The 26,392-nt window shown below is 62.5% G+C and overlaps 1 protein-coding gene across 1 annotated transcript; it reads right to left on the reverse strand.

Annotated features, from left to right (window-relative positions):
- Positions 1 to 300: 300 nt before the first annotated feature.
- FBXO41 (F-box protein 41) lies at positions 301 to 26,292 on the reverse strand. Its single transcript, XM_066548857.1, has 13 exons — positions 26,178 to 26,292; positions 22,778 to 23,678; positions 18,281 to 18,509; positions 17,270 to 17,352; positions 15,663 to 15,970; positions 14,706 to 14,974; positions 14,134 to 14,249; positions 13,253 to 13,405; positions 9,838 to 9,933; positions 8,456 to 8,574; positions 7,458 to 7,616; positions 6,363 to 6,478; positions 301 to 4,984 (listed from the first exon to the last, which is right to left on the reverse strand). Exons 2-13 carry the CDS (start codon positions 23,497 to 23,499, stop codon positions 4,922 to 4,924), a joined length of 2,433 nt encoding a protein of 810 aa, XP_066404954.1. The 5' UTR covers positions 23,500 to 23,678; positions 26,178 to 26,292; the 3' UTR covers positions 301 to 4,921.
- Between the last annotated feature and the right edge of the window lie 100 nt (positions 26,293 to 26,392).

Raw genomic sequence — 26,392 nt, forward strand, 5'->3', positions numbered from 1 at the left:
CAGAATCATGGGATGGTTTGGGTTAGAAGGGATCATGGAGATCATCCAGGGTCACCTGTCCCAGGCTGCTCCCAGCCCCAGTGTCTGACCTGGCCTTGGGCACTGCCAGGGCTCCAGGGGCAGCCCCAGCGCTGCTGTGCCAGGGCCTGCCCTGTGCTGTCCCACTTGGTCCCTGTGTCCCACTCTGTCCCCGTGCCCCATGATGCCAGACAAGTGCAGCCCATGGACCTGCAGCCCCAAACTGCAACTGGTGTCACTGGTGTGGGTCCAGTGTGCTCCCCGGGAGAGTGAAAACCCAGCTCGATCTCCAGAGTCTTTATTCAACACCGAGTCATAAAATAGCTCTTTACACGCTTGGCTGGGGGTCGTTTCTCTGTAATTCTTTAAATACACATTGTTTACACTTGCCAAAGTTTCAAAGCAACAACATCAAAGTGCGTCTACAGGTGAGAGTTCCAACCAAAGTGCTAAACCCGCGGGCTGCGGCCGGAGCTGGCGCTGCTCCCCAGCCCTGCCCTGCCCTGCCCTCCCAGCCCTGCTCCGGCTCATTCACACCACGCCCGGTTTAGCATCCAGGGACCACGGGGTGGGGGCAGGAAGGGATGTTTGGTTCTCCAGACACTGGCACATCGCTGCAGAAAGACTAAAATAGACCTAAATTTATAGAGAGTTAAAAAAATAACTTGGGAGGGAGGGAGGCCACGGGAAGCTCTGGGGAGGGGAGGTCGCTGTACACCGCTGCCATCCAGGGCTGCAGGGAATGATTCCAGTTCCTGATTTCTATATTCTCTGCACTGATTATCTCCTCTGATTATCTCGAAGCAACTGTGCATCACCCCCTCGCTTCCCAAAAACTGCTCCACACCATTGCACCCACTTGTCCCCGGCCCCAACCTGCCTCGTTGCCCTCCACGGGCTCAATCCTGAGGCTGCATTAGAAAATCCCTTTTTTTCCCTTGCTTTTGGGCAGTTTTCCCTCCTCGCTGCTGCAGCAGCTTTCCCTCAGTGCTCTCCCACCCTCCCCAGGGATTATTTTGCCTCCCGCTGATGGGGAAGGTCCATCACCACCTCACAGTACCCTGCAATGCTTCACAACAAACCATCTCTGCTTCCCAACATCTCCCTGCTCCCTGGGATTTTTTCCCTTTTAAAGCACTTTCTCATTTGGCACCAATTCCCAAATGCTTTTGCTCCACCCCAACCTGCTGTTTGTCTGTCACCCCAAAATGAGGCTGAAGCAATGCTCCAGCTCCTGGGCTGGGGCCTCCCCTAAAAGCTGAAGGAAAATATCTGTTCACCACTTCAGGAGCCATTGCCAACAGTTCTCCTGGGTGTGTTTTTGTTATGTTTTCCCTAAATCCAGGCTCTTTTGGGGGATCCAGACACGAGAAGTTTAAAACCCTGGTGGGGCAGAGCCAGCCTGGGGGTCCCTTTTCCCCCAGACCCTGACACCCTGGAGCCCCGAGGCACAGGGACAAGGCAGGAGGAGGCCCCTGGTTCCCAGAGCATCCCTGGGGCTGGGAGTGATGGGGAGCAGGAAATCCAACCCAGGGGGACACAAACCCAGGGATTTGGGGTGGCTTTGGCCCCCCCCGAGCTGCCTTTGGTGATGTTGTTCCTCTTGAAATCCCTGGCCAGCGCCCAAACTCAGGGGAAGGGGAATGCTGGCAATGTCAGACGGGAAACTTTGGGAAAAGCAGTAGAAAAGGAATAAATCTCCCCAGAACTGGCCCTGCAGGAGCCAGACTCAGAACCACCGTCCATCCAGCCCCTGCCAGCTCTGGCCACGGCTGTGACCCCAATCCTGTCCCTGGATCCCTGGATTTTAGTGGGATTGTCATCGCAGAGCCCCTCTGGCACTTCTCATCGGGGCTGAGCTGAACGTGCTGTGTGCCTTGACGGCTTTCCCAGGAAATTCGGCATTTCTGGGTGTTCCCATCACTTCCAGAGAAAATGGCGCTGAGGCTCCGGTGAATCCAGGGGTGACTCCAGGGGTGGATCCAGGGGTGACTCCAGGGGTGACTCCAGGGGTGGATCCAGGGGTGAACCCAGGGGTGAACCCAGGGGTGAATCCAGGGGTGAACCCAGGGGTGAACCCAGGGTGAATCCAGGGTGAATCCAGGGTGAATCCAGGGTGAATCCGGGGTGGATCCAGGGTGAATCCAGGGGTGAACCCAGGGGTGAACCCAGGGGTGACTCCAGGGGTGGATCCAGGGGTGAACCCAGGGTGAACCCAGGGGTGAACCCAGGGGTGAATCCAGGGTGAACCCAGGGTGAACCCAGGGCCAGCGTGGCCGGAGCCTCCCGTGGGGCTGGGGCCTTGGGGGGCCACACCCCTGCGGGACAGGGCAGGGGAAGCGGCAGGGGCAGGATCCGTCTGACATTTCAGAGCCCTTAATGAGCTCATTAACGAGCTGGGCAATTAGGAACCACCAGGAGGGCCCTCCTTCCCACCGCTCCTGTCACTGTGCCAGCCGCCTTCATCCCCAGCCGAGGAGGAGGAGGAGGAGGAGGAGGAAGGGATCCATTCAAGCCCAAGCCAAACAGGGAGAAACCCCCCCTTTCCATCTTCTCATCCTTGAACCCGCTCAAGGTCTTGTGTCATCAGAGGATTTGTGTAAAAACGTGGCTTTGCTGAGCTGGGTTTTACAGGAATGCCCCGAGGAGAGGTGAGGGTTTGATCTGCTCCTGGGGATGCACCAGGAATCCAGGAGAGGCTCCTGGGGATGCACCACGAATCCAGGAGAGGCTCCTGGGGATGCACCAGGAATCCAGGAGAGGCTCCTGGGGATGCACCAGGAATCCAGGAGAGGCTCCTGGGGATGCACCAGGAATCCAGGTCCTGCCGTGCCTCCAAAGCTCCGGGGGCAGCACAGGGACGGGGATGTCACAGGGTCACCAATGCCACCACATACACAGCCACTGACCCCTTCTTCTGGCACAGAAGGCTTCTCTGAGAGTCCTCACACCTTCCCTCTCTCCATCTCCTCATCCTTGCCCTCCCAGGAGCCAGGAGAGGCTCCAGGCACACCCGGAGCAGCCACCTCCAGGCTTGGGCACCCCTCTGGGCCACGAGAGTCTTTAAGCATAGAGTGTATAAACATGCTGAGTATATAATTTTCCTTCTTCTCTTTATAGAAATAAATAGGTACTTTGTTTTGTTTTTGTTTTTAAGGGAATTCCACGAGTCCCTGCGCTGTGGTGCTGCCATCTCCACTGGGCCATGCTCCTGCCCCAGCTGGTCCCTGGGGGCTGTAGCTCTGCTGGGTGGTTTTTGCTGCTGGGGGCACCCCTTGCTCCTCCTGCCCCTGGGTTAGGAGTGTGCCAGGCTGCCCAGGGTGGAGGTGAACCCACGGTGGGCATGGCAGGGAGTCAGGACCTCGTCCGTGGGACCTGGGAGGTGCAGGAGCTTCTCGCAGGCGTTTTTGGGCTCCCGCATCTTGTGCATTCAGGAGCAGCCTTCTCCTGGAAAGCTGCACGGGAGGGGGAGCAGGGCTGCTTCCCACGGGGCTGTGGCCACAGAACCCACCCTGCTTCAGAGCAGGCAGGAGGGAGGGAGGCTGAAGGGTCTCGAGCTGCCTCCAGCCCCGGCAGCCTCGGCCATTTGGGGGTGATTTGCTGTGCTCTGGGGATCCCCAGGGGCTGGGTGGCAGCCCCAGCTGAGGTCAGCAGCTCTTGTGCCATGGGTGAGGGACGTGGTGCTGGGTCTGCAGCCGGTCCCCCCTCGGGGGAGGCTCCTCCATGTGAGGGCTGGGCTCTGGGAGCTGTCCCCTCCCAGCCAGGCTGGCCAGCAGGCACCAAAACCTGCAGGGCTGCTCCAGAGAGGAGGGAAAAGCCCCAGATCCACTGTCCCAGTCGCTTCCTCTCCGCTCAGCCCGCCGGGTCCAAGGACAGGGGCTGGGGCTGTGGGTAAGGCTGGGCTGTCCCCACTGCTGGCAGTGCTCTGGTGCTGTCCCCAGTCCCAGGGCCACCTCCTGGTACCTTCTCCCCAGGGTGGAGGGTGGAGATGCCTGGCCCTGCTGGATGCCTTTCCAAAGCCCTTTCCCATGGAGAAAGGATCTTTTGGGGATGATGATGTCCTTGCAGGCTGAGGAAACTCAGAAGAAAAATCAGATTTAGAAAATGGTGGCTGTAGATAAGGACCAGCCAGGGCTGTTGGTTGGTGCTGTTCCCAGGATCATTTCAGGATATTCTGGCCAGGGTTTCTCCTTCAGGCCGCTCAGGAAGGCAAAGGTGGGTGTCCTGTGACAGTCTCTCTCTCCACATGTGACAACTGACCCCGGATGGACTCTGGGGATGGCGGGCACAGGAGTGTGAGCCCTGTTTCCTGGTGGGTGAGGATCTGGAGATGGTTTATTGCCTTGGCAGGAGGGTTTGGAGGACAGGAAGCGAGGCTGGAGGCCTCTGGAGGAGCACCCATCTCTCCTGGTGTCCCGTGGCTCCCCGAGGTGCAGCTCTGCTCCTGGCCTGTGCTGAGCTGTGCTGGTTCCTGGGAGCATTCCCTGGCTCTGGGTGCCCCCTGCCAAATCCCACATGAAAAGGAGAAGAAACCCTGTGGAACGCTGGGGGAGCAGCAGCCCCTTCCCAGCCCAGGTCCAGCACCCCGGGGCTGCAGTGGCCAGCCCAGCCAAGAGCCCCAGAGCGGGGTCAGGGATCCCCAAACCAGAGTTCAGCAGAACATCCGTCCCCAGGCACGGAGCCTCGGTGAGGAGCAGCTGCAGGGCTGCAAAGCCATCCTCCTCCTCCTCCTCCTCCTGGCAAAGAGCACGGCCCTGCCTCTGGGGACAGCCAAAACTTGTCCTTGAGTAGCACCTTGTCACCTGGGATGGCCCCAAAGGCTGCGAGATTGGGGTTCCTGGTGCCCGAGCCGGGGGTCCCCGTCAGGGCAGAGCAGGGAATGTGCTTTGGGCTCCCTGAAGGGCTAACAGCCTCCTTCCACCTTGATGTGTAAAATCTTGGAGAAGCCGGGTCTTTTCCTCAGGGCCTGCAACAGGAGGAGCAGACAGCGGGGCTGGGGGCAGCCAGCAGGGCCCCTGCTCCATGGGGAGGGGAAAGGAACCCCCCAAATCCTGCCATGGGGTGAGGGGGGACAGGGAATGCCCCACATCCTGCCATGGGGTGAGGGGGGACAGGGGAACGCCCCAAATCCTGCCATGGGGTGAGGGGGGAAAGGGAACGCCCCAAATCCTGCCATGGGGTGAGGGGGGACAGGGGAATGCCCCAAATCCTGCTATGGGGTGAGGGGGGAAAGGGAATGCCCCAAATCCTGCCATGGGGTGAGGGGGGACAGGGGAACACCCCAAATCCTGCCATGGGGTGAGGGGGGACAGGGGAATGCCCCACATCCTGCTATGGGGTGAGGGGGGAAAGGGAATGCCCCAAATCCTGCCATGGGGTGAGGGGGGAAAGGGAACGCCCCAAATCCTGCCATGGGGTGAGGGGGGACAGGGGAACGCCCCAAATCCTGCTATGGGGTGAGGGGGGAAAGGAACCCCCCAAATCCTGCCATGGGGTGAGGGGGGACAGGGGAATGCCCCACATCCTGCCATGGGGTGAGGGGGGAAAGGAACCCCCCAAATCCTGCCATGGGGTGAGGGGGGACAGGGGAATGCCCCAAATCCTGCCATGGGGTGAGGGGGGACTGGGGAATGCCCCAAATCCTGCCATGGGGTGAGGGGGGACTGGGGAATGCCCCAAATCCTGCCATGGGGTGAGGGGGGACTGGGGAATGCCCCAAATCCTGCCATGGGGTGAGGGAGGGACTGGGGAATGCCCCACATCCTGCTATGGGGTGAGGGGGGACAGGGGAATGCCCCACATCCTGCTATGGGGTGAGGGAGGGACAGGGGAATGCCCCACATCCTGCCATGGGGTGAGGGGGGACAGGGGAATGCCCCAAATCCTGCTATGGGGTGAGGGAGGGACTGGGGAATGCCCCAAATCCTGCTATGGGGTGAGGGAGGGACAGGGGAACACCCCAAATCCTGCTATGGGGTGAGGGAGGGACTGGGGAATGCCCCACATCCTGCTATGGGGTGAGGGGGGACTGGGGAATGCCCCACATCCTGCCATGGGGTGAGGAAGAGGGGAATGCCCCAAATCCTGCCATGGGGTGAGGGGGGGACTGGGGAATGCCCCAGATTCTCCATGAATTTATCAATTCTCTAAAATTGCCATGGGGAAGAAAGGGGCAAGGGAAGAAGAGAAGAATCCCTGCCATGGGAAGGACACAGAACAAGGGAGGGAGAGAGAGGAACACCTCAAATCCCTGCCATGGGAAGGGCATGGGGTGAGGGAGGGAGAGGGGGACATTTCTGCCCCTGTCACTGGTGCCACCTGTGAGCTGGGACTGGCTCCTTTACCTGCAGTTTGTTCACCATTTCTTCAAACATCTTCCTGGCCTCGGGGCTGTGGGGCTCCTTGAAGTAGTCCACAATGCCCACCTGCACCACGATGGACTTGAGGTTCCTGCACACACCTGGGGGCACAGACAGCACCTGGATCTCCTCCCCTGGGCCAGCAGGGAGCCCAGAGCCCACCCTGAGCTCCCCAAGGCCCCCTGTGTGTGGGGACTCCTCTCCCTGAGGATGGAGGAGGCCTGGCCAGGGGACCATGGGCTGTGAGATGGCTCCTGGCTGCCCTGCCATGTCACTATCATTGCCTTCTTTGCCCAGGATTTTTCTCCTGAGAAGCTGAGAGGCCTCAGAAACGAAATGCAAACAATAATAATTATCTGATTGCTTGGAATGTGCTCTGGAGGCTGCTCACCAACAGGTGCACCTTTGATTGGTTCCATGTGAATTGTGTTGACTTAATGACCAATCCCAGTCCAGCTGTGTGGGACTCTCTGGTCAGCCACAAGATTTTATTATTCATTCTTGTCTAGCCTTCTGATGTATCCTTTCTATTTCTTTAGTATAGTTTTAGCATATAATAATATAATATAATATAATATAATATAATATAATATAATATAATATAATATAATATAATATAATATAATATAATATAATATAATATAATATAATATAACATAACATAACATAACATAATATAATATAATATATCAGCCTTCTGAGAACATGGAGTCAAATTCTCATCTCTCACCTCGTCCTGAGGACCTCACACCACCACACCATCCCAAACTGGTGTCCTCCCTCTCCCCTGGGCCCCCTTGCCTCTGCCACCCACAGGGGTGGGCTCCAGCATTGCAGCCATGGCCACCTGAGCTGTGGCCTCCAGGACGGGCCCTCCTGGGGCTCTGCACCTCCTGCCCTGGCCAATGCCTTCAGCCAAGGACTCAAGTGTGTCACAAACATTGGGATTGGTTACCCTGGGGCCATGGAGGGAGCGTCTCCGCCCTCCCCGTGGCCCAAGGCAAGATCAGCTCCCCCTGGCCCATCCCTGGTGGGGGATGCTGGATGCCCAGAGAGCTCCCAGCACGTCCCAGTACTCACTGTTGAAGTGCAGCAGGGCCTTGGGGGTCACCGGCGTGGAGGTGAGCACCAGCATCTCCAGCCCCTTGAGCCCCTCCCGGCACACCTCAGCTGCCACCTCCTGGTTGATCTCGGCCACGTGGTCCAGCTCCAGCACCTGCAGCCTCATGCAGTTCCGGGCTGGGGGACACAGCCATCATCAGCGCCACGGGGAGGGGACAGGGGCTGGGGGCACCAGGAGCACCCACGGGGCTTGGGCTGGGTGGGCTTCTGCACAGAGACCCCAGGGAGCACCTCCCTGCCCACAGCAAGGGCCCTGTCCTTGTCCCTGCACAGCAGGAGGGGGTGGTGGCGCCTGGGGAGGGCTGGAGTCCCTGTGGTGTCCAGAGAACGCCTGGAGGTGCCCTGGGCTGGTGACACGGTGGGCATTGGGCATGGGGTGGGGTGGTGGTCCAGAGACCTTTTCCAAGCCCAGTGACCCATTGTGTGACCCGTGATCCTGAGTGCTGGGCTGGGGACAGGCTGGGCATGGGGCACAGGGTGGGTTGGTGGCCCTTGGATCCTCCCCAAGCCCAGTGACCCATTTTGTGACCCATGATCCCAAATGCTGTGCTGGGGACAGGGTGGGCATTGGGCACAGGGTGTGTTGGTGACCCCAGAGCCCCTCCCCAGCCCAGTGACCCATTGTGTGACCCGTGATCCTGAGTTCCCTGGGCTGGGGACAGGCTGAGCATTGGGCACAGGGTGGGTTGGTGACCCAGAGCCCCTCCCCTGACCAGTGGCCCATGATCCTGAGTGCTGGGCATGGGGCACAGGGTGTGTTGGTGACCCCAGAGCCCCTCCCCAGTGGCCCATGATCCCGAGTGCTGGGCATGGGGCACAGGGTGTGTTGGTGACCCCAGAGCCCCTCCCCAGAGCAGTGGCCCATGATCCTGAGTGCTGGGCCTGGGGCACAGGGTGTGTTGGTGACCCCACAGCTCCCTCCCTACCCCAGTGACCCACGGTCCCATCAGTCCTACCTAGGGAGGCCAGTCCCTGCAGGCCGCAGCCGGCGCCGCCGACGCCGAGCGCGCGCAGGTGGGGCCAGCAGCGCCCGATCATCTGCAGGCAGCGGTTGCTGAAGCGGGTGGGCTGCTGGCTGGGGACACAGGGACAACAGCTGGGGTGGCACGGCCGCCCCCAGGCACCGCCCGGAGGGGCTGCACCCAGAGCTCTCCCGCCCCAGCACCCGGGGGTCACCCTGGGTGTCCCCACGTGGGCGCTGCCCGGGCTGTGGTGGCACTGGGACAGGGCAGCTCCGTGTGCCCAGCACCCAAACCTTGCCCAGAGCACCTGGGGCTGCCCCTGGAGCCCTGGCAGTGCCTGGGCTGGACACTGGGGCACCCTGGGACAGGGAGAGGTGTCCCTGCCATGGCAGGGGTGGCACTGGGTGGTGTTTAAGGTTTCTTCCAACCCAACCCATTCCAGGGTTCTGTGATTCCACCCTTGGACACCCAAATCAGGCCCTGAACTCTGTTGCTTGCAGGGATCAAAGCAGCAGCAGGGCCTGGGCTCTGGCTCAGGTGGAGAAGCCACATGCCATGTGCTGCTCCCCCAGGGCACACAGGAGCCACCAGGCTGTGACACCCGGGGGTCACATCCCCTGGGGGGTGACATCCCCTGAGCCCTGACATCCCCTGGATGTGGCATCCCCTGGGGGTGACATCCCCTGGATGTGGCATCTCCTGGGGGTGACATCCCCTGAGCACTGACATCCCCTGGGGGTGACATCCTCTGGGGGTGACACGGCCGTGCACAGTGCCCAGGGACTGTCCTGAGGCACAGAGCTGTGTCCTGCTGTGTGAGCCATCAGCTCCTGAGCACCCAGACACTGTGGGGTGCAGATGAGGCTCCAGCAGCATCTCCCCAAAATGCTTTCCCAAACTGAGAGCAGCTGCTGTGCCCCCCCAGCAGTGTCGCCCTCCAGGGCTGCTGCTGCTGCTGCTGCTGAGCAGGGAGAGCTCAGCCAGGCCTTTGATGCTCAGTGCCACCAAGCCCAGCACAGATCCCTCTCATCTGGATGTCAGCAGCCTCCCTGGAACACTCCAGCTCAGCAGGGAGGTGCAGACACCCAGCACTCCCAGTTTGCACAGGGAGGGATGGAACGAGCTCCTGAACCACGGCCTGGGCTCCAGGACTGCTCCTCATCCCCTGAGCAAAGCAGGTTCTGGCAGAACCTTTCCAGCTCAGTGGTGCCCCTCACACTCAGCATGGTCTCCTTCTAACCCAAGTGCCCCCCTGGCAGTGCCCAAGGCCAGGCTGGAGTGCCTTGGGGCACCCTGGGACAGGGGGAGGTGTCCCTGCCATGGCAGGGGTGGCACTGGGTGGCTCCCTCCCCACCCAGCCCATTCCCAGGCCTTACCAGGGATGCAGAGGTGCGACCTGCAGGGAGATGATGTCCCTGCAGCCTGCGCCCAGGGCCCAGATCACTTCATGGCCCACGGGGTCCGTGGAGCTCCTGCAACAACACAGGGACGTGTGGTGGCCCCAGCAGCAGCAGTGCCACCCCTGGGCTGGGGCTGCATCCCCCAGGAGCACCCAGGGGTGCCAGTCTGGGCATTATTTACAGCCCAGGAGCATCAGGGGTGCCAGTCTGGGCATTATTTACAGCTCAGGAGCATCAGGGGTGCCAGTCTGGGCATTATTTACAGCTCAGGAGCTGCCTGGAGCAGCCAGCCCAGCAGGACCCTGTGCAGGAGGGCTGGAGCATTCCCACCTGGAATGGTGCAGGGCAGGAGGGGGGGAGAGGGGCAGCAGGGAGGAAGGAGAGGTTGAACATGGAAGGTTCTGGAGATGAAGACGGGCAGCAGGGAGGAAGGGGAGGTTGAACATGGAAGGTTCTGGAGGTGAAGAGGGGCAGCAGCGATGGGGAGGTTGAACATGGAAGGTTCTGGAGGGGAAGAGGGGCAGCAGGGAGGAAGGGGAGGTTGAACATGGAAGGTTCTGGAGGGGAAGAGGGGCAGCAGGGAGGAAGGGGAGGTTGAACATGGAAGGTTCTGGAGGTGAAGAGGGGCAGCAGGGAGGAAGGGGAGGTTGAACATGGAAGGTTCTGGAGGTGAAGACGGGCAGCAGCAATGGGGAGGTTGAACATGGAAGGTTCTGGAGGGGAAGACGGGCAGCAGCGATGGGGAGGTTGAACATGGAAGGTTCTGGAGGGGAAGAGGGGCAGCAGGGAGGAAGGGGAGGTTGAACATGGAAGGTTCTGGAGGGGAAGAGGGGCAGCAGCGATGGGGAGGTTGAACATGGAAGGTTCTGGAGGTGAAGAGGGGCAGCAGCGATGGGGAGGTTGAACATGGAAGGTTCTGGAGGGGAAGAGGGGCAGCAGGGAGGAAGGAGAGGTTGAACATGGAAGGTTCTGGAGGGGAAGACGGGCAGCAGGGAGGAAGGGGAGGTTGAACATGGAAGGTTCTGGAGGTGAAGACGGGCAGCAGGGAGGAAGGGGAGGTTGAACATGGAAGGTTCTGGAGGTGAAGAGGGGCAGCAGCGATGGGGAGGTTGAACATGGAAGGTTCTGGAGGTGAAGAGGGGCAGCAGGGAGGAAGGGGAGGTTGAACATGGAAGGTTCTGGAGGGGAAGAGGGGCAGCAGCGATGGGGAGGTTGAACATGGAAGGTTCTGGAGGTGAAAAGGGACAGCAGGGAGGAAGGAGAGGTTGAACATGGAAGGTTCTGGAGGTGAAGAGGGGCAGCAGGGAGGAAGGAGAGGTTGAACATGGAAGGTTCTGGAGGTGCACCTTCCACATGCAAGGTGACAAGTGACTGGCTGGGGCTGCCAGGCCGTGTGTCCCTGCAGGGACAGAGCCTGTCCCTGTCCCTGCAGTCACACGGCGTTGCTGTCCCTTGCCACCTCCTGGCTGGGATGGGGACAGTGCCAGGCCTGGAAGGACCCCCCAGCCAGGGGCAGGGGCTGCTCCGTGGCCTCTGTCCCTGCTCTGTGGCTGTGCCACCGTGGCTGTAGGTGGCTCTCGGCCAAATGTCCCTGCAGGGGTTTGCTGTGGCTCCTCCTTGGTGTCCTTGGAGGTACCAGGAGGGGCCCCCTGGGTCCTGGGCAGCACTGGGGCAGGTGTGGGTTGGTCGTGAGCTGGGGTGGAGCCCAGCTCTGGGGAGAGGTGCCAGAGAGCACCACCCTGCTGCCACCAGCCCAAACAGTCCCCAGGCTGTGCCACCACACCAGGAACCTCCCAGGGACCGAGGCTGTGCTTCCCAAGTCTAAATGTCCCACTTCAGAACTAAAAATAAGGCTGGGTGTTATCTGGAGTGCCTCACACCTCTGTGCTGGAGCAGGGTGCCAAGAGCAGCAGGTTAATCAGAGCGTGAGTCACAGGCACGGCTCAGGATGTGCCAGGAGAGCTCAGGCTCACTCTGCTGCCCTGGGAACAGCCAAAGGAGCAGCCCTGGAGTCCAACCTGGCAGCTCTGGGCTGTCTCCTGTCTCGTGGTGTGGGTCAGAGCCAGCTCTGAGCTCCTGGGGCCACACCAGGGGAGTGGCTGGATGTGTTTTCCCACCTGGAGGATTCTCTGTCCTGGCTGCATGAGGAGCAGGTGGAACAGACACCAAGGCTGAGGTCATTGTCTGCAGGTGCAGCAGGGCCAGGGCCAGCCCTCTGGAGGCTGGAGGGAAGGCCAATCCTGTCTCCACAGGTGGCCAAAACTAAGGAGTGGCCAGTGATGCCCTCCAGGACCTGTGACCTCCTCCAGGGTCATTGTGAGTCCTGTGTCCTTGACCTCAGGCAAGGTGTCCAAGCTGAATCTTAGCTCTCCCTGGGCAGAGCTGTTCCTCCCTCCCAGGAGAGAGGGACCCTGAGCCTCTTCTCTCCACTAGGATCCTTCATCAGGGGGGACAGCCAGGTGGGATCCCACTGGGCACCTCCTCCTCCTCACCCTCCTCTGCCACAAAGTGGTGCCTCCTTGCCAGGCCCCCGGCCCATCCAGCCAGGATGAGATCAGTAATGGGGTGGTGGGAATGGAGCTGGAAGTGAAACACCTGCATGGGAGCAGCCTGGAGGGATGGGAGCTGCAGGGACAGCTGCCACTGGGGACACTGGGGACCCTGGGGCTGCCATGGACAGGCAGGTCCTTGCAGCTGGGCAGGTGGGCTATGCTCTGCCAGGGAGTGGGGGTGATCCCTGCACCACATCCCATGGTGTCCCCAGCCCTGTCCCTGTGCTCTGCCAGGGAACAGGGGTGATCTCAGCACACCCTGTGGTGTCCCCAGCCCTGTCCCCTGGTGTCCCCAGCCCCATCCCCATGGGTGTCCGCAGCCCCATCCCCCTGGTGCCCCCAGCCCCATCCCCCTGGTGTCCCCAGCCCCATCCCCATGGGTGTTCCCAGCCCTGTCCCCATGGTGTCCCCAGCCCCAGCCCCATGGTGTCCCCAGCCCCATCCCCCTGGCGTCCCCAGCCCCATCCCCATGGGTGTCCCCAGCCCCATCCCCCTGGTGCCCCCAGCCCCATCCCCATGGTGCTCCCATCCCTGTCCCCATGGTGTCCCCAGCCCCATCCCCATGGTGTCCCCAGCCCCATCCCCTGGTGCCCCCAGCCCCATCCCCATGGGTGTTCCCAGCCCTGTCCCCTGGTGCTCCCAGCCCTGTCCCCTGGTGCTCCCAGCCCTGTCCCCTGGTGTCCCCAGCCCTGTCCCCATTGTGTCCCCAGCCCCATCCCCCTGGTGCCCCCAGCCCCATCCCCATGGTGTCCCCAGCCCTGTCCCCTGGTGCCCCCAGCCCCGTCCCCATGGTGTCCCCAGCCCTGTCCCACTCTGTGGTGGCACGGGGCCATGCTCACCGGTAGGTGACGGCCTGCAGGGCGCGGCAGTAGCAGCTGGCCAGCCAGAGCGAGCGGTCGGTCAGCACGTTGGGGCAGTGCGAGATGCGCAGGATCAGCAGGTTGCTGCCCGTGGCCTTCAGCAGCGACTCCAGCCCCGCTTCCAGGCAGCCCCTGCCAGCACAGAGCCAGCTGGGCACAGGAGCCCTGCCCACCCTGCCTGTGACTCGCCCAGGAGGGGGACACGGCCCACGGGCACCCCTGGCTCCAGGACACCCCAATCCCACAGCAGATTTGTCGTGGAAATGTTGGGGCTCAGGGAGCTGCAGCAGCAGCCCTGAGGAGCAGCAGCTCCAGCTGTGGGAGGGGGACACAGGGACAGGGGGACACGGGGACAGGGGGACACAGGGACACAGGGACACAGGGACACAGAGACAAGGGGACAGGGGACACGGGGACAGGGGGACATGGGGACAGGGGGACACAGGGACACAGGGACAGGGGGACACAGAGACAAGGGGACAGGGGACACGGGGACAGGGGGACATGGGGACACAGAGATAGGGGGACACGGGGACAGGGGGACAGGAGACACAGGGACAGGGGACATGGGGACACAGAGACAGGGGGACACAGAGATGGGGGACACAGGGACAGAGGGACACGGGGACACAGAGACAGGGGGACACGGGGACAGGGGACACGGGGACACAGAGACAGGGGGACACGGGGACAGGAGACATAGGGACAGAGGGACCTGGGGACACACAGACAGGGGGACACGGGGACAGAGGACACGGGGACAGGGGGACCTGGGGACAGAGGACACGGGGACAGGGGACACGGGGACAGGGGGACCCAAGGACAGGGGGACACAGGGACAGAGGGACACAGGGACTCACCGTGTGCTCTTCATGTAATCCTCCTTGCTCTCCTTCTTGCCCCGCTGGCGCGGCTTCAAGTTTTGGAGGGTGAGGGAATGCATCTGGGTGCACCACTGGGACAGCATGGCCAGGAACTGGGGCACAGGGGTGGCAGTCACTCCCAGGGACACCCCAGCACGTCCCACACCACCCACCCCTGGCTGTGCACACACGTGGCAGAAACGGGTGGAGATGCACACACGAGGCCATGGCAGAGCATGTGCCACAAATTCATGGGCATGACCACAAACTCATGGGCATGACCACAAACTCATGGGTGTGACCACAAAACCACGGGTGTGACCACAAAACCATGGGCGTGACCACAAAACCATGGGCGTGACCACAAAAGCACATGCAAACCTGCGCTGGTGTGAGCTCCTGTCCTCCAGCATTCACCTGCAACACCTCCAGCACCAGAGCAAGCACCCACCTGTGTCCCCCGTGACCGTAATGGCACAACCATCCCAGCCACCAGGGAGATGCTCACCCAGCTTTACCCTTCTGGAAGAAAGGCCGTGCCCCAGGTGGTGCCACCCCCTCCCCAGTACCTTGGAGGAGACCCTGGCATTCTCCAGCAGCACCCGCGTCCACACGGCCGGGTGCCGGGCCACGAACTTCCAGTCCTTGCACACCTCGGCCGCGCGCAGCAGGGTCTTGGTGTCCAGGTAGGTGAAGATGCAGAAGAGAGCCGCCCTCATCTTGAGGATCTCGGGGCTGATCACCTCGCTGCAGTGGCCAGGGCTGCCCCGCTCCAGCCGGCACACCTTGCCCCCGGCCCCCTCGGGCCTGCCCGCGGGACACACAGCGTCCGTGGCCACTGGGGAGAGCAGCGGGTCAGGGAGGCTCCATCCCCGGCTGGGGGAAGCTCCATCCCTGTGCCACGGCTTCAGCTGCCCCAGCCTTCACCTCCCAGCCCCAGGACCCTCAGTGCTCTCATCTCCTTCACCTCCCAGCCCCAAAGACCCCCTGTGCTCTCTCTCCCTTCACCTCCCAGCCCCAAACACCCTCAGTGTTCTCATCCCCTTCCCCTGCCGGCCCCAGGACCCTCAGTGCTCTCACCCCCTTCACCTCCCAGCCCCAGGACCCTCAGTGCTCTCATCTCCTTCACCTCCCAGCCCCAAAGACCCCCTGTGCTCTCTCTCCCTTCACCTCCCAGCCCCAGGACCCTCAGTGCTCTCACCCCCTTCACCTCCCAGCCTCAAACACTCTCAGTGCTCTCACCCCCTTCACCTCCCAGCCCCAGGACCCTCAGTGCTTTCACCCCCTTCACCTCCCAGCCTCAAACACTCTCAGTGCTCTCACCTCCTTCACCTCCCGGCCCCAAACACCCTCAGTGCTCTCTCTCCCTTCACCTCCCAGCCCCAAAGACCCCCTGTGCTCTCTCTCCCTTCCCCTCCCGGCCCCAGGACCCTCAGTGCTCTCACCCCCTTCACCTCCCAGCCCCAAACACCCCCTGTGCTCTCTCTCCCGTCCCCTCCCGGCCCCAGGACCCTCTTTGCTCTCACCGGTCAGGCGGCAGCCACCAGGTGGTCGGACCAGGGCGGATCCCGGTCCCTCGGGCTCCCAGGCCTCGGCCTCGGACTCGGTGGTGCGGGAGCCCACGTCGGACACGTCGCCCTCCTCGCCCTCGGTGCTGTTGCGGTAGGGCCGGCGGTGCCAGTTCTGGATGGCCTGGCGCCGCAGCCCCGAGCCCCGCGCCTCCCGGGCCGGGTACGGGGGGCCCTCGGCCGTGTCATCCGTGGGACACGGCTCCGCGCTGTCGCTGTCGTAGCAGCCCGAGCTCTGCGACACCGCCTTGGCCCGGCTCGAGGCCCTGCGGACGGGATTGTTGTGCTGGGATGTCGGGATTTGCCCCAGATACCCCGGGATTGTTGTGCTGTGATGTCAGGGTTTGTCTCAGATACCCCAGGATTGCTGTGTTGGGATGTCGGGGTTTGCCTCAGACACCCCGGGATTGTTGTGCTGGGATGTCGGGGTTTGCCTCAGACACCCTGGGATTGTTGTGCTGGGATGTTGGGGTTTGTCTCAGACACCCCGGGATTGTTGTGCTGGGATGTTGGGGTTTGTCTCAGACACCCCGGGATTGTTGTGTTGGGATGTCGGGATTTGCCCCAGATACCCCGGGATTGTTGTGCTGTGATGTCAGGGTTTGTCTCAGACACCCCGGGATTGTTGTGCTGGGATGTTGGGGTTTGTCTCAGACACCCCGGGATTGTTGTGCTGGGATGTTGGGGTTTGTCTCAGACACCCCGGGTTTCTCCCTGAACATTCCTTCCCCAGGTGTGTCAGTCACCTCTCTTTTCCCCTCCCTGGCCCCTGCCGAGCACTGTCTGTCAGTCCTGGCATTCCAGAGTGATTGGCAGAATTCAAAAGATGCTCCCTACCCCTGGGGGGGCATTGGGCCATCCAGGTGTCCTTTGTCCCTTTGTCCCTCCCCTCCTGTCCCTGCTTGGTGGCTCCCTGCCCCTTCCCTCCCCTCTCCCCGGGGTTCAAAGGAGCAGCAACCACGGGCTCAGGGAGTTCTGTTGGAGCTGGTGCTGCATTCAGAGGCCTGAGGGCCAGAATAAAGCTCTGGATCCAAACCCTCCCTCAGAACCGACTCCTTTCCTTCACCATGGCCTGAAAGCTTCTCCACAGAGGGAAACCTGAGGAGCAGCCCCTGTTATGGGGGGAAGCTCCATCCCAGCAGCACCAGAGCTCCGCAAGGCTGGACTTGTCCCCACGTGCCCAGCTGCAGCACCCAGGCAGGCAAAAGTGTCTGTGGGGTCAAACACCACACACCCAGCCAGCCAAAAGTGTCTGTGGGGTGAAACACCACACACCCAGCCAGCCCAAAGTGTCTGTGGGGTGAAACACCACAGTGCTGCTATTTGGTCAGGCAGCAATGGCCAGACAAGCTCAGGCACGTCCCGTCCGGCTATATTGGCAATTATTCCAGTAGGGGATGTCCCAGCTCAGGGCTCGCCGGGCGTGCACCCCTACCCACCATCCCGTTAAAATCCCGTTAAAATCCTGTTAAAATCCAGTTACAATCCCTAAAATCCTGTTAAAATCCAGTTACAATCCCGTTTCAATGCCGTTGCAATCCCGGAGGGTGGGGCTGGGCACTCACCCGGTGCTGGAGGAGGAGCGCTGGTTGGCCACGCCGCCGTAGGGACCGTGCACGGCCACCGCCGGGCCCGGGTGCCGCTCTCTCTGCGGGGACAGGGGACAAGAGGGGCCAACGTGGCACTCCCAGCGAGGGAGGGCACCCCGCTCGCCCACCGGTGCCAGCTGCCTTTGGGGGCCCCCCTCACCCAGCGCCACGGGAACACCGACCCACGGGAAACAGCTTCTCTTTGGGACCCCCGGGATTATCCATTCCCCACGGGAAGGGGATGGGGTCCCTACAGAGCCACGCTTGGGCCCGGCACAGGAGACCCAGGGGCGCACTCCTGAGGCCAGGGTTGCGTTATGGAAGCCCCAGGCACATTCCCGAAGCACAGAATGAGCTCCCGAAGCAGAGAGTGAGCTCCCGAAGCAGAGGGGGAATTCCCGAAGCCCCCCCGGGCACATTCCCAAAGTCCCGGGCGCGCTCCTGAAGTCCCGGGCTCATTCCCGAGGGTGGATTCCCGAAGCCCCGGGCACATTCCCGAAGCCCCCCGGGTGCATTCCCGAAGCAGAAGGTGAATTCCCGAAGCAGAGGGTGAATTCCCGAGGCACCCCCCAAGCGCGCTCCCGAATCCCCCGGGCTGATCCCCGAAGTCCCGGGCGCATTCCCGAATCCCCCGGGCGCATTCCCGAAGCAGAAGGTGAATTCCCGATGCCCCGGGCGCGCTCCCAAACCCCGGGCAAGCTCCCGAAGCCCCCCGGGCTCATTCCCGAAGCCTCGGGCTCATTCCCGAGGCCCATGGCACATTCTCAAAGCCCCCGGGCGCACTGCCGAAGCCCCGGGCTGATTCCCGAATCCCCCGGGCGCATTCCCGAATCCCCCGGGCTGATTCCCGAAGCCCCGGGCTGATTCCCGAATCCCCCGGGCTGATTCCCGAATCCCCCGGGCGCATTCCCGAATCCCCCGGGCTGATTCCCGAATCCCCCGGGCGCATTCCCGAAGCCCGGGCGCGCTGCCGAGGCCGTGCCGTGCCTGTGCCCGCAGAGGTCCCGCTCGGGCGATGGCCTTGGTGGCCGGGGTGCCGCAGCGGCCCAGGCTGCCGTTGGGGGTGGTGCCGCAGCTGCTGCTGATGATCTGCAGCTGCTTCTCGGCGCGGTCGGCGCGGTCCAGCAGCTCCTCGATGAAGTGCTGCAGCCGCACCTTGGCGTTGGCCTCCCGCGCCGCCGTCTCCTTCAGGAACTGATCGATCTGCAGCACCTCCCTGCCACAGGGACACCCGGGCTGTCCGCGCGTCCCCGCGCCTTCATCCCCACCCCGCTCAGTGCCTGCAGCCCAGTGCGCAGCTGGGGCACACCTGAGCACACCTCGGCACACCTGAGCACACCTGGGCACACCTGAGCACACCTGAGCACACCTGAGCACACCTCGGCACACCTGAGCACACCTGGGCACACCTGGGCTGTTCCATCCCCACCCCGCTCAGTGCCTGCAGCCCTGTGTGCAGCTGGGACACACCTGAGCACACCTGGGCACACCTGAGCACACCTGGGCACACCTGGGCACACCTGGGCTGTTCCATCCCCGCCCCACTCAGTGCCTGCAGCCCAGTGTGCAGCTGGGACACACCTGAGCACACCTGGGCACACCTGGGCACATCTGAGCACACCTGGGCTGTTCCATCCCCACCCCGCTCAGTGCCTGCAGCCCAGTGCGCAGCTGGGGCACACCTGAGCACACCTGGGCACACCTGAGCACACCTGAGCACATCTGGGCTGTTCAATCCCCTCCCCACTCAGTGCCTGCAGCCCAGTGTGCAGCTGGGGCACACCTGAGCACACCTGGGCACACCTGGGCACACCTGAGCACACCTGGGCACACCTGAGCACACCTGGGCACACCTGGGCACACCTGAGCACACCTGGGCTGTTCCATCCCCACCCCGCTCAGTGCCTGCAGCCCTGTGTGCAGCTGGGGCACACCTGAGCACACCTGGGCACACCTGGGCTGTTCCATCCCCACCCCGCTCAGTGCCTGCAGCCCAGTGTGCAGCTGGGACCACACCTGAGCACACCTGGGCACACCTGGGCTGTTCCATCCCCAGCCTGGTCCGGGTCTGTGCCCCTGGGCTGGGCTGGGGCAGGACAGGGATGGAGGGATGCTCCCAGCATGCAGGGGGTGTTGTTGTTTTGGGGGTGAGGTGACATCCCCAGCACCTCATCCGTCACTCCCAGGACTGGAATCAGCTCCTGAGCACGATGGAGCAGAGGGAAGAGGATGATGATGGTGTGACAGGGTGAGGGAGGAGGATGGCAGTGGCACCCTTAAACCCTGCTCAGCCCGGTGGTCGCAGGGCCCCGGCTCCCTCATTAACACATTAATTAGCAGGTGCTCGGGAGCTGTGAGCCTGCAGCACGGCTGTTTCCCCCAAACTGTGTGACAGCAGCTCCGTGACCCCAGCTGACCCCACCCAGCACAAACACCCACTGTCCTCATTTGCTCCCCAAAACCAGGGAGGCACACGGGGGCACGGGCACAGACACACCCCTGAGGCCACATGGCCCAAACACACGTGGCCATCACACCCCTGCACATGGATGTGCTCCAGGAACACCCAGGTGTGCACCAGGTACACACACAAACACACACAGAGCCCTGTCCTGCCCCCCAGGAGAGCACAAAGCCAGCACTCAGCATGGCACACACATAGAACCAGGCACACATGGACAGGCATACACACATACACACACACACACACACACACACAGAGTGCCCTGTCCTGCACCCCTGAGTGCCCCAGGAGAGCACAAAGCCAGCACTCAGCGTGGCACACACATAGAACCAGGCACACACACAGCGTGGCACACACACAGACACAGCCAGGCACACATGGACAGGCACGCACACACACACACACACACACACACACACACACACACACACAGAGTGCCCTGTCCTGCACCCCTGAGTGCCCCAGGAGAGCACAAACCAGAGCACAGCCCCAGGAGAGCACAAAGCCAGCACTCAGCGTGGCACACCCAGCCAGGCACACACACAGACACAGCCAGGCACACGTGGACTGGCACACACACTCTGGCACAGGTGCCCGGAGCAGCTGGGGCTGCCCCTGGATCCCTGGCAGTGCCCAAGGCCAGGCTGGACAGGGCTTGGAGCAGCCTGGGGCAGTGGGAGGTGTCTCTGCCATGGCAGGGGTGGCACTGGGTGGGATTTAGGGTCCCTTCCCACCCAACCATGCCACGACCCCATAAGCACCCAGGTGAACACAGCCCAGGCACAGCTGCTCACACCTGCACTGCTGGTGGTGCACACACCTCCACAGAGCTGCTCACACCTCCCCTCAGCATCCAGGAAGCCCTGAAAAGGCACAAACCCAGCTCTGCACACCTGTCTGGGGCACACCTGACCTCGGACACCGGACCAGGCACACCTGGGCACACCAACCTGAGCAGAGAAACCCCAGCACACACACCTGGCCTTGGACAGGCACACCTGGGCACACCTGAGCACAGAAACCCAAGCACACACACCTGACCAGGCACACCTAGCTCACACCTGGGCACAGAAACCCAAGCACACACACCTGACCAGGCACACCTAGCTCACACCTGGGCACAGAAACCCAAGCACACAGCTGGCCTTGGACACCTGATCACACAGAGGTGACCCCAGAGCCCTGACTGTGCACACCTGGACACCAAACCTGATCACACACAGCTGACCCCAGACACCTGGACACAATGATCTGCCCAGAAGCACAAAGGGAAAGGAGGGGGCAGCTCTTCAGTGACACAATTCCCACTGCTGGCTATCAATTACCAATTAATCACCAATTAATTATCGATCAATTCCTCCCCAGCCTGCCGCTTGCAGGCAGAGCCTGGGAGCTCTGGGGGTGCTCGGGGAAGGATCCTGGAAGGGGCCCCAGGGGATTTGGAAGGCAAATGTGGAGCTGGGCAGCAGCTGTAAGGTGATGCCGATGGTTATCACCTGTGTCTCTCTCATTCCCATGGACTGGGTGGAAAAACACTCCTGGCAGAGAAAAGGGAGCCCAGAGCCAAAGGTTTCCCAGGAGGACAATGGCTTCATGGTGCCTGGGAGCTGGCAGGGCTGGGAAATGTCCCCACAGCGTTTTCAGAGAAGGCTTTACTGATTAAAATGATTTCTGATGACTTCCTCACATCCAGGAGAAAACCTCCTCCCACCACCAGCACTTCCCATGCTCTCCTGCAGCCTCACAAGGGATTTTGTCCCTTGGGATGGAGGACCTTGGGGGCTGCTGGGGACAGTTGAGGGGCAGGAGGGTTTCTCTGAGGGATAGGAGGTCCAGGAGGTAGTTTTGGGGCATAAACCCAGGGTTTTAGGTGGTAACATTGTCCAGGTTCCACCAAGAGGCATTTGACCCTCTATTTACCCTGTCTAGCTGTCTCCAGGCCCTGCTCCAGACTCATCCACGCTGGTGTCCTTAATTCCCTCACCACTCATCCCCAGGATGTCCCTGGACAGCACCCACGAGGCAGCCCCCAAACCCCTCAGTGCCTGTCCCACAGACATGTCCCCAAACCTGGAGGTGTCCTTACCCAGCCCCAGGTGACCCCGCTCCTCGCCCAGGCCGTCCCCCCATCCTGGGAGCTCTGCTCCTGAGCCAGGTCATTATTCTGGAGTCAAAGTCATTCACAAACGTGCAGAGGATGATGGGAATCAAAGCAATTCCTTCAGGAATCCCATCAGTGCTGCCAGCCCAGCACAGCTGTGCCTGCCCCCACAAACTCCTCACTGATTTGGGCCTCTCCAGATTTGCTCCAGCTCCTGAGGAGCGAGGTCTGGTTGCCTTGGACAGCACCAAGGGGCAGAATGACCCGGTGCTGGACTGGAGGGAAGCTCAGGAGCAGCCTTGGGGTGGGAAACCTGGGGTGGAAATGAGGGTGGCAGTGCCACAGGCTGAGCAGCAAATGGAGGTGGCACTGCTCGGGCTGCCCCACCCTCCCTCTGGGAGAAAAACCTGGAATTTGGCACGGCCATGGCAGGGGGTGGGAACAAGGTGGGATTCAAGGTTCCCTCAGCCCAAACGAGCCTGTGGCTCGCTGATCCCCAGCCTGGCCATGTCCTGGGAGCACTGGTGGCCCTGGGACAAGGTCTGGCTCAGCATGCCCAGCCATGGAGGGGCCCAGGTCTGTGTGGACACTGAGTGGGTGGGAGAAGATGCAGAACCTGATCAGGGAGGATGCTGATGGGCATCACCAAGGGGCTGGGCCTGAGCCCTGGCCCTGGGGTGGTGGTATTGGGCTCCTCTGGACTTAGGGAATTGTTTGGATTGGAAGAGACCTCAAAGCTCATCTCATTCCAACCCTACCATGGGCCAGGGACACCTTCCACTATTCCCCACTGCTCCAAACCCTGTCCAACCTGGCCTTGAACCCCTCCAGGGATGGAGCAGCCCCAGATTCTCCAGGACTCACTGCCAGGCGCCCCTTTCCTCCCACCCCGTGGTGGGGACAGGGACAAAGCACTCACTGCTGCTTCCGGGTGAGCTCCTGCTCCTTCTGCACCAGGTCCTGCTTGAGGGAGGCCAGCATCTCCACGCTGACGTCCACCTGGCGGGACAGCTCCGAGGCCCGGTCCTCCAGCTCCTGCTTCTCCCGGCTCAGCCGCAGGCTCTCCTGCTTGGCCTTCTCCAGCTCCGAGCTCTTGCGGTCCAGCTCCACCTGCAGCCGGCCCACCTGCGAGGCGATCTTCTGCTCCACCTCCTCCGTCAGCTTCTCCAGCCTCTTGTCCACCTCCAGCTTCTCGAAGGCGCGGATCTTGAGGCGGGCCAGGCCCTCCTCGTAGGCCGCGTCGGCGGCGGCGGGCGGGCCGGGCGCGGGCGCCACGGCCTTGCCGCGGGTGAAGATCTCGCTCAGCGGGATCTCGATCTCGTGCACATAGCGGGGCGACGGCGACGACGGCGGCACCGGCTCCAGCTCGTCGGCGGGGACCAGGTCGCAGGAGAAGCGCTGGTCCTTGCCCTGGAAGGAGGTGCTCTCAAAGTAGTCCCTGCGGGCGGCCGGGGCCAGCAGGGCCGCGTCGGCGGCCAGCGGGAAGACGGCGGCGTCGCAGATGCTGTTGGTCTTGGAGAGCACGTAGAGGGTCTCGTAGGTGTGGTTGTACTCCAGGTGGGCGCGCAGCGAGGACAGGCTGCGGAAGCGCTTGTGCTCGCCGCAGCGCGGGCAGCGGTAGGGCAGGTCCAGCGAGGCCATCCCGCAGCTCTGCTCCCCGCCGCCGGGGCCCGCTCATGGCCTGGGGCTGCGGGGACACGCGGGGCCGGCCGGGCAGCCCCCGGCCGAGGGACAGGGCCGGCAGCTCCGCCGGGACATGGCGTGGGGACGGGGGGACGCGGCACTCCGGGGAGAGAGTCAGCATCGAGTGGTGCCGGGCGCTGGAAGAGATGGGGGTCAGTGATACCGGGCTGGGGGTCCCCAAAAATCCCTCCTTGGTCCTTCCTCTGGGTGCCCCCTGTGCCTCCATCCCAGCCTCCCGTGTTCCTCCCACCACGTGCATCCCTTGGGAGGGCACACGGTGCTAAAGAGGGCGCAGAGCCCTGGGAATGTGCAGAACCCCTGGGAATGTGCAGAGCCCTGGGAAGATCCAGAGCCATTGGGAAGTTCCACAACCCTTATGAAGACCCACAGCTTTTGAGGAACTCCACAGCCCTTTTGGGAAGCTCCACAGCCCTTGGGAAGTTCCACAGCTCCTGGCCTGAATGATCTTAGAGGGTTTTCCAGCCTTTCCAGCCTGAATGATCCTGTGGTTCTACAAACCCTTGGGAAGATCCATAACTGCTGGGAAGGCCTCCCAGCCCTTGGGAAGGTTCACAACCTGTTCTGGGGCAACCAGCCCCAGGAAGGTGCACAACTCATGGGAATCTCACTCGATCCACCCCCAGCCACCAGGAAGGTGCACAACTCATGGGAATCTCACTCCATCCACCCCCAGCTTGTCACAGGAGGTGGCAGGGGTGACCCTTTGGCTCTCTTGCCCAACAACCGCCCAATGAGCCCGTGCAGCATCAGGGGTCCCCAAGGGCCCCTTGTCCAATGCCAGGAGCAGGAGTTGGGATCCCCCTTCTCCAAGAGAAGGCCAACCCTCTCCTGCTGGATCAGCCCATGGAGCCTGGAATGGGATCCATCCCCTAGAGTTCTCACCCATCCCTGGGCTGTCTGATGCAGGGGACATGGTGGCCTCTCCTGCCTGGTGGGTGAGGGTCCCTGTGAGACCTGGTTCACCCCCCACTCACAAAATCCTCCACACGACATCAGTGGGGAGAACCCACCCCTGTGAAAGGGGACAAGCCAGTGAAAATCCACCCCAGGAGGCTGCTGAGGTCCCCTCCAGCCTGGAGGCACAAACACACCCCAGGGCACAATACTTTCATTTTTCATTCATTTGTCATTTGAACATGAAAACTGTGATGCTTTTACCCCAGAACACCCAGGGCACCCGTGGGTGGCAGTAACCCCTGCTCATCCCTCTGCAATATCCCACAAAGGGGGATATATCCCACCACCCTAAAAGCCCTCAGGGCCCTCCTGCATCCCACAACCACCAGTTGGTGAGCCCTGAACTGGCACAGAACCTCCATCCACCCCTGCTGGTCCCAGGGCAGCATCCCTGGTGGCTCAGCATCCCCTCAGAGGAACAACCAGGCCACGAGGCTGGGAAACCATTTTTTAAGGCAAAAATCAGCAAAGGCGAGAAATCCATGCCAGAAATAAACCCGGGATGAGCCGGGAGGGTGTGTGACCCGCTTGGCTGCGTTTTGGGGCCGTCACCAAACACACCCTCCCACATCAAGCCCAGCCGGGCCCCGAGCACCGGCCCGGCCCGGCCGGAACCCGAACCGCGGCGAGCACAAAGCACGGCCGGCAGCTCCGGGGGATGAGAAAGCGCTTTTCCAGCGCAGGGACGGGGAATGGTGCCGTGCTGCCGCGGGCCCGGGTCCCTGCCCGCCTCTCCCGGGGCACCCGAGCAGCCTCAGCCCGAATCTCCCGGCCGAAATCCACGGCGGCACCGGCCCGGGTGGATCGGGAAGCGCTCCTGGGGCTGGGCAGGTCCTACCCCGGCCGCAAACCTCGCCTCGCTCCCATCTCCACGGCAACAGCCGGGATTTGAGGGGATGGTTCGTGCAGTCGTTAGCACGCTAATAAACCCCACGGGCATCCGGAGCCGGGAAACGCCGCCGGGATTGCAGCATCCCCGGGCTGCTACCTGCCCTCCATCATGGAGCCTGCCTGCCTTCCCGGGCATTGTTCAACGCTCCTCTGCCCACCCAGCCCCGAAATACCACCGGCAGGCAGCTCCCTGCCTGGCTGGAGAGGGAGGGGATGGACAGGAGAGGTGTGGGGCTGCTGCGGGAGCGGGGCGATGCCGGGATGGATGGAGGGGGATGCCGGGGTGGATGGAGAGCGATGCCGGGGTGGATGGAGGGGGATGCTGGGGTGGATGGAGGGGGATGCCGGGGTGGATGGAGGGGGATGCTGGGGTGGATGGAGGGGGATGCTGGGGTGGATGGAGGGGGATGCCGGGGTGGATGATGATGCCGGGGTGGATGGATGGAGATGCCGGGCTGGATGGAGGACGCTGCCCGTGCCGCCGGTCCCCATCCCTCCCCGCGCTCCAGCAGGGTGGGAGCACCGCGGTGGGCGAGGGGTTGAGGCACAGAGGGCCCGGGGGAGGTGGGCATGAAAATCCGGATGGTTTTTTTGCCCCCCCAGCCCCTGGAGCAGGGAGCGGCGGGTCCGTCCTCACAGCCTGGCAGCGGCTTTGTCCCCGCCGCGTCCCGCTGCTCCCGGGGGCCCGGGTGAGGAGCATCCTGGGGACGAGCCGCCGCCTCCCAGGGCACCATCGCCGCTCCATCCCATCCCCTGCCGCCCCGTACCTGCTTCTGGCCGCCGACCTCCGGCGCTGGGCTGCTCCGGCCAGGGCAGCACCTCTCCCGCTCGCCCGCGGGCCAGCCCCGAGCCGGGGGCTGCGGGGTGGGGGCCGGAGCCCGCACAGCCGCTCCGCCGCACAAAGGAGGCGGCTGCGGGCGGCTCAGCGCTGCGCCGGGGCGGGGGGATGCGGGGCACGGGGGATGCGGCCACGGGGATGCGG

Source organism: Molothrus aeneus, chromosome 4 (genome assembly GCF_037042795.1).
Source record: "Molothrus aeneus isolate 106 chromosome 4, BPBGC_Maene_1.0, whole genome shotgun sequence".
Lineage (NCBI taxonomy): Eukaryota > Metazoa > Chordata > Aves > Passeriformes > Icteridae > Molothrus > Molothrus aeneus.

Coding starts and splice junctions, on each gene's coding strand:
- FBXO41 (XM_066548857.1), bottom strand. CDS start 23,499: ATGGCCTCGCTGGACCTGCCCTACCGCTGCCCGCGCTGCGGCGAGCAC. Junction 13,406..14,133: donor GATTACATGAAGAGCACACG/GTGAGTCCCTGT, acceptor CTGTGCTGGCAG/GGGCTGCCTGGAAGCGGGGC. Junction 7,617..8,455: donor GCAGGGACTGGCCTCCCTAG/GTAGGACTGATG, acceptor TGTGTCCCCCAG/CCCGGAACTGCATGAGGCTG.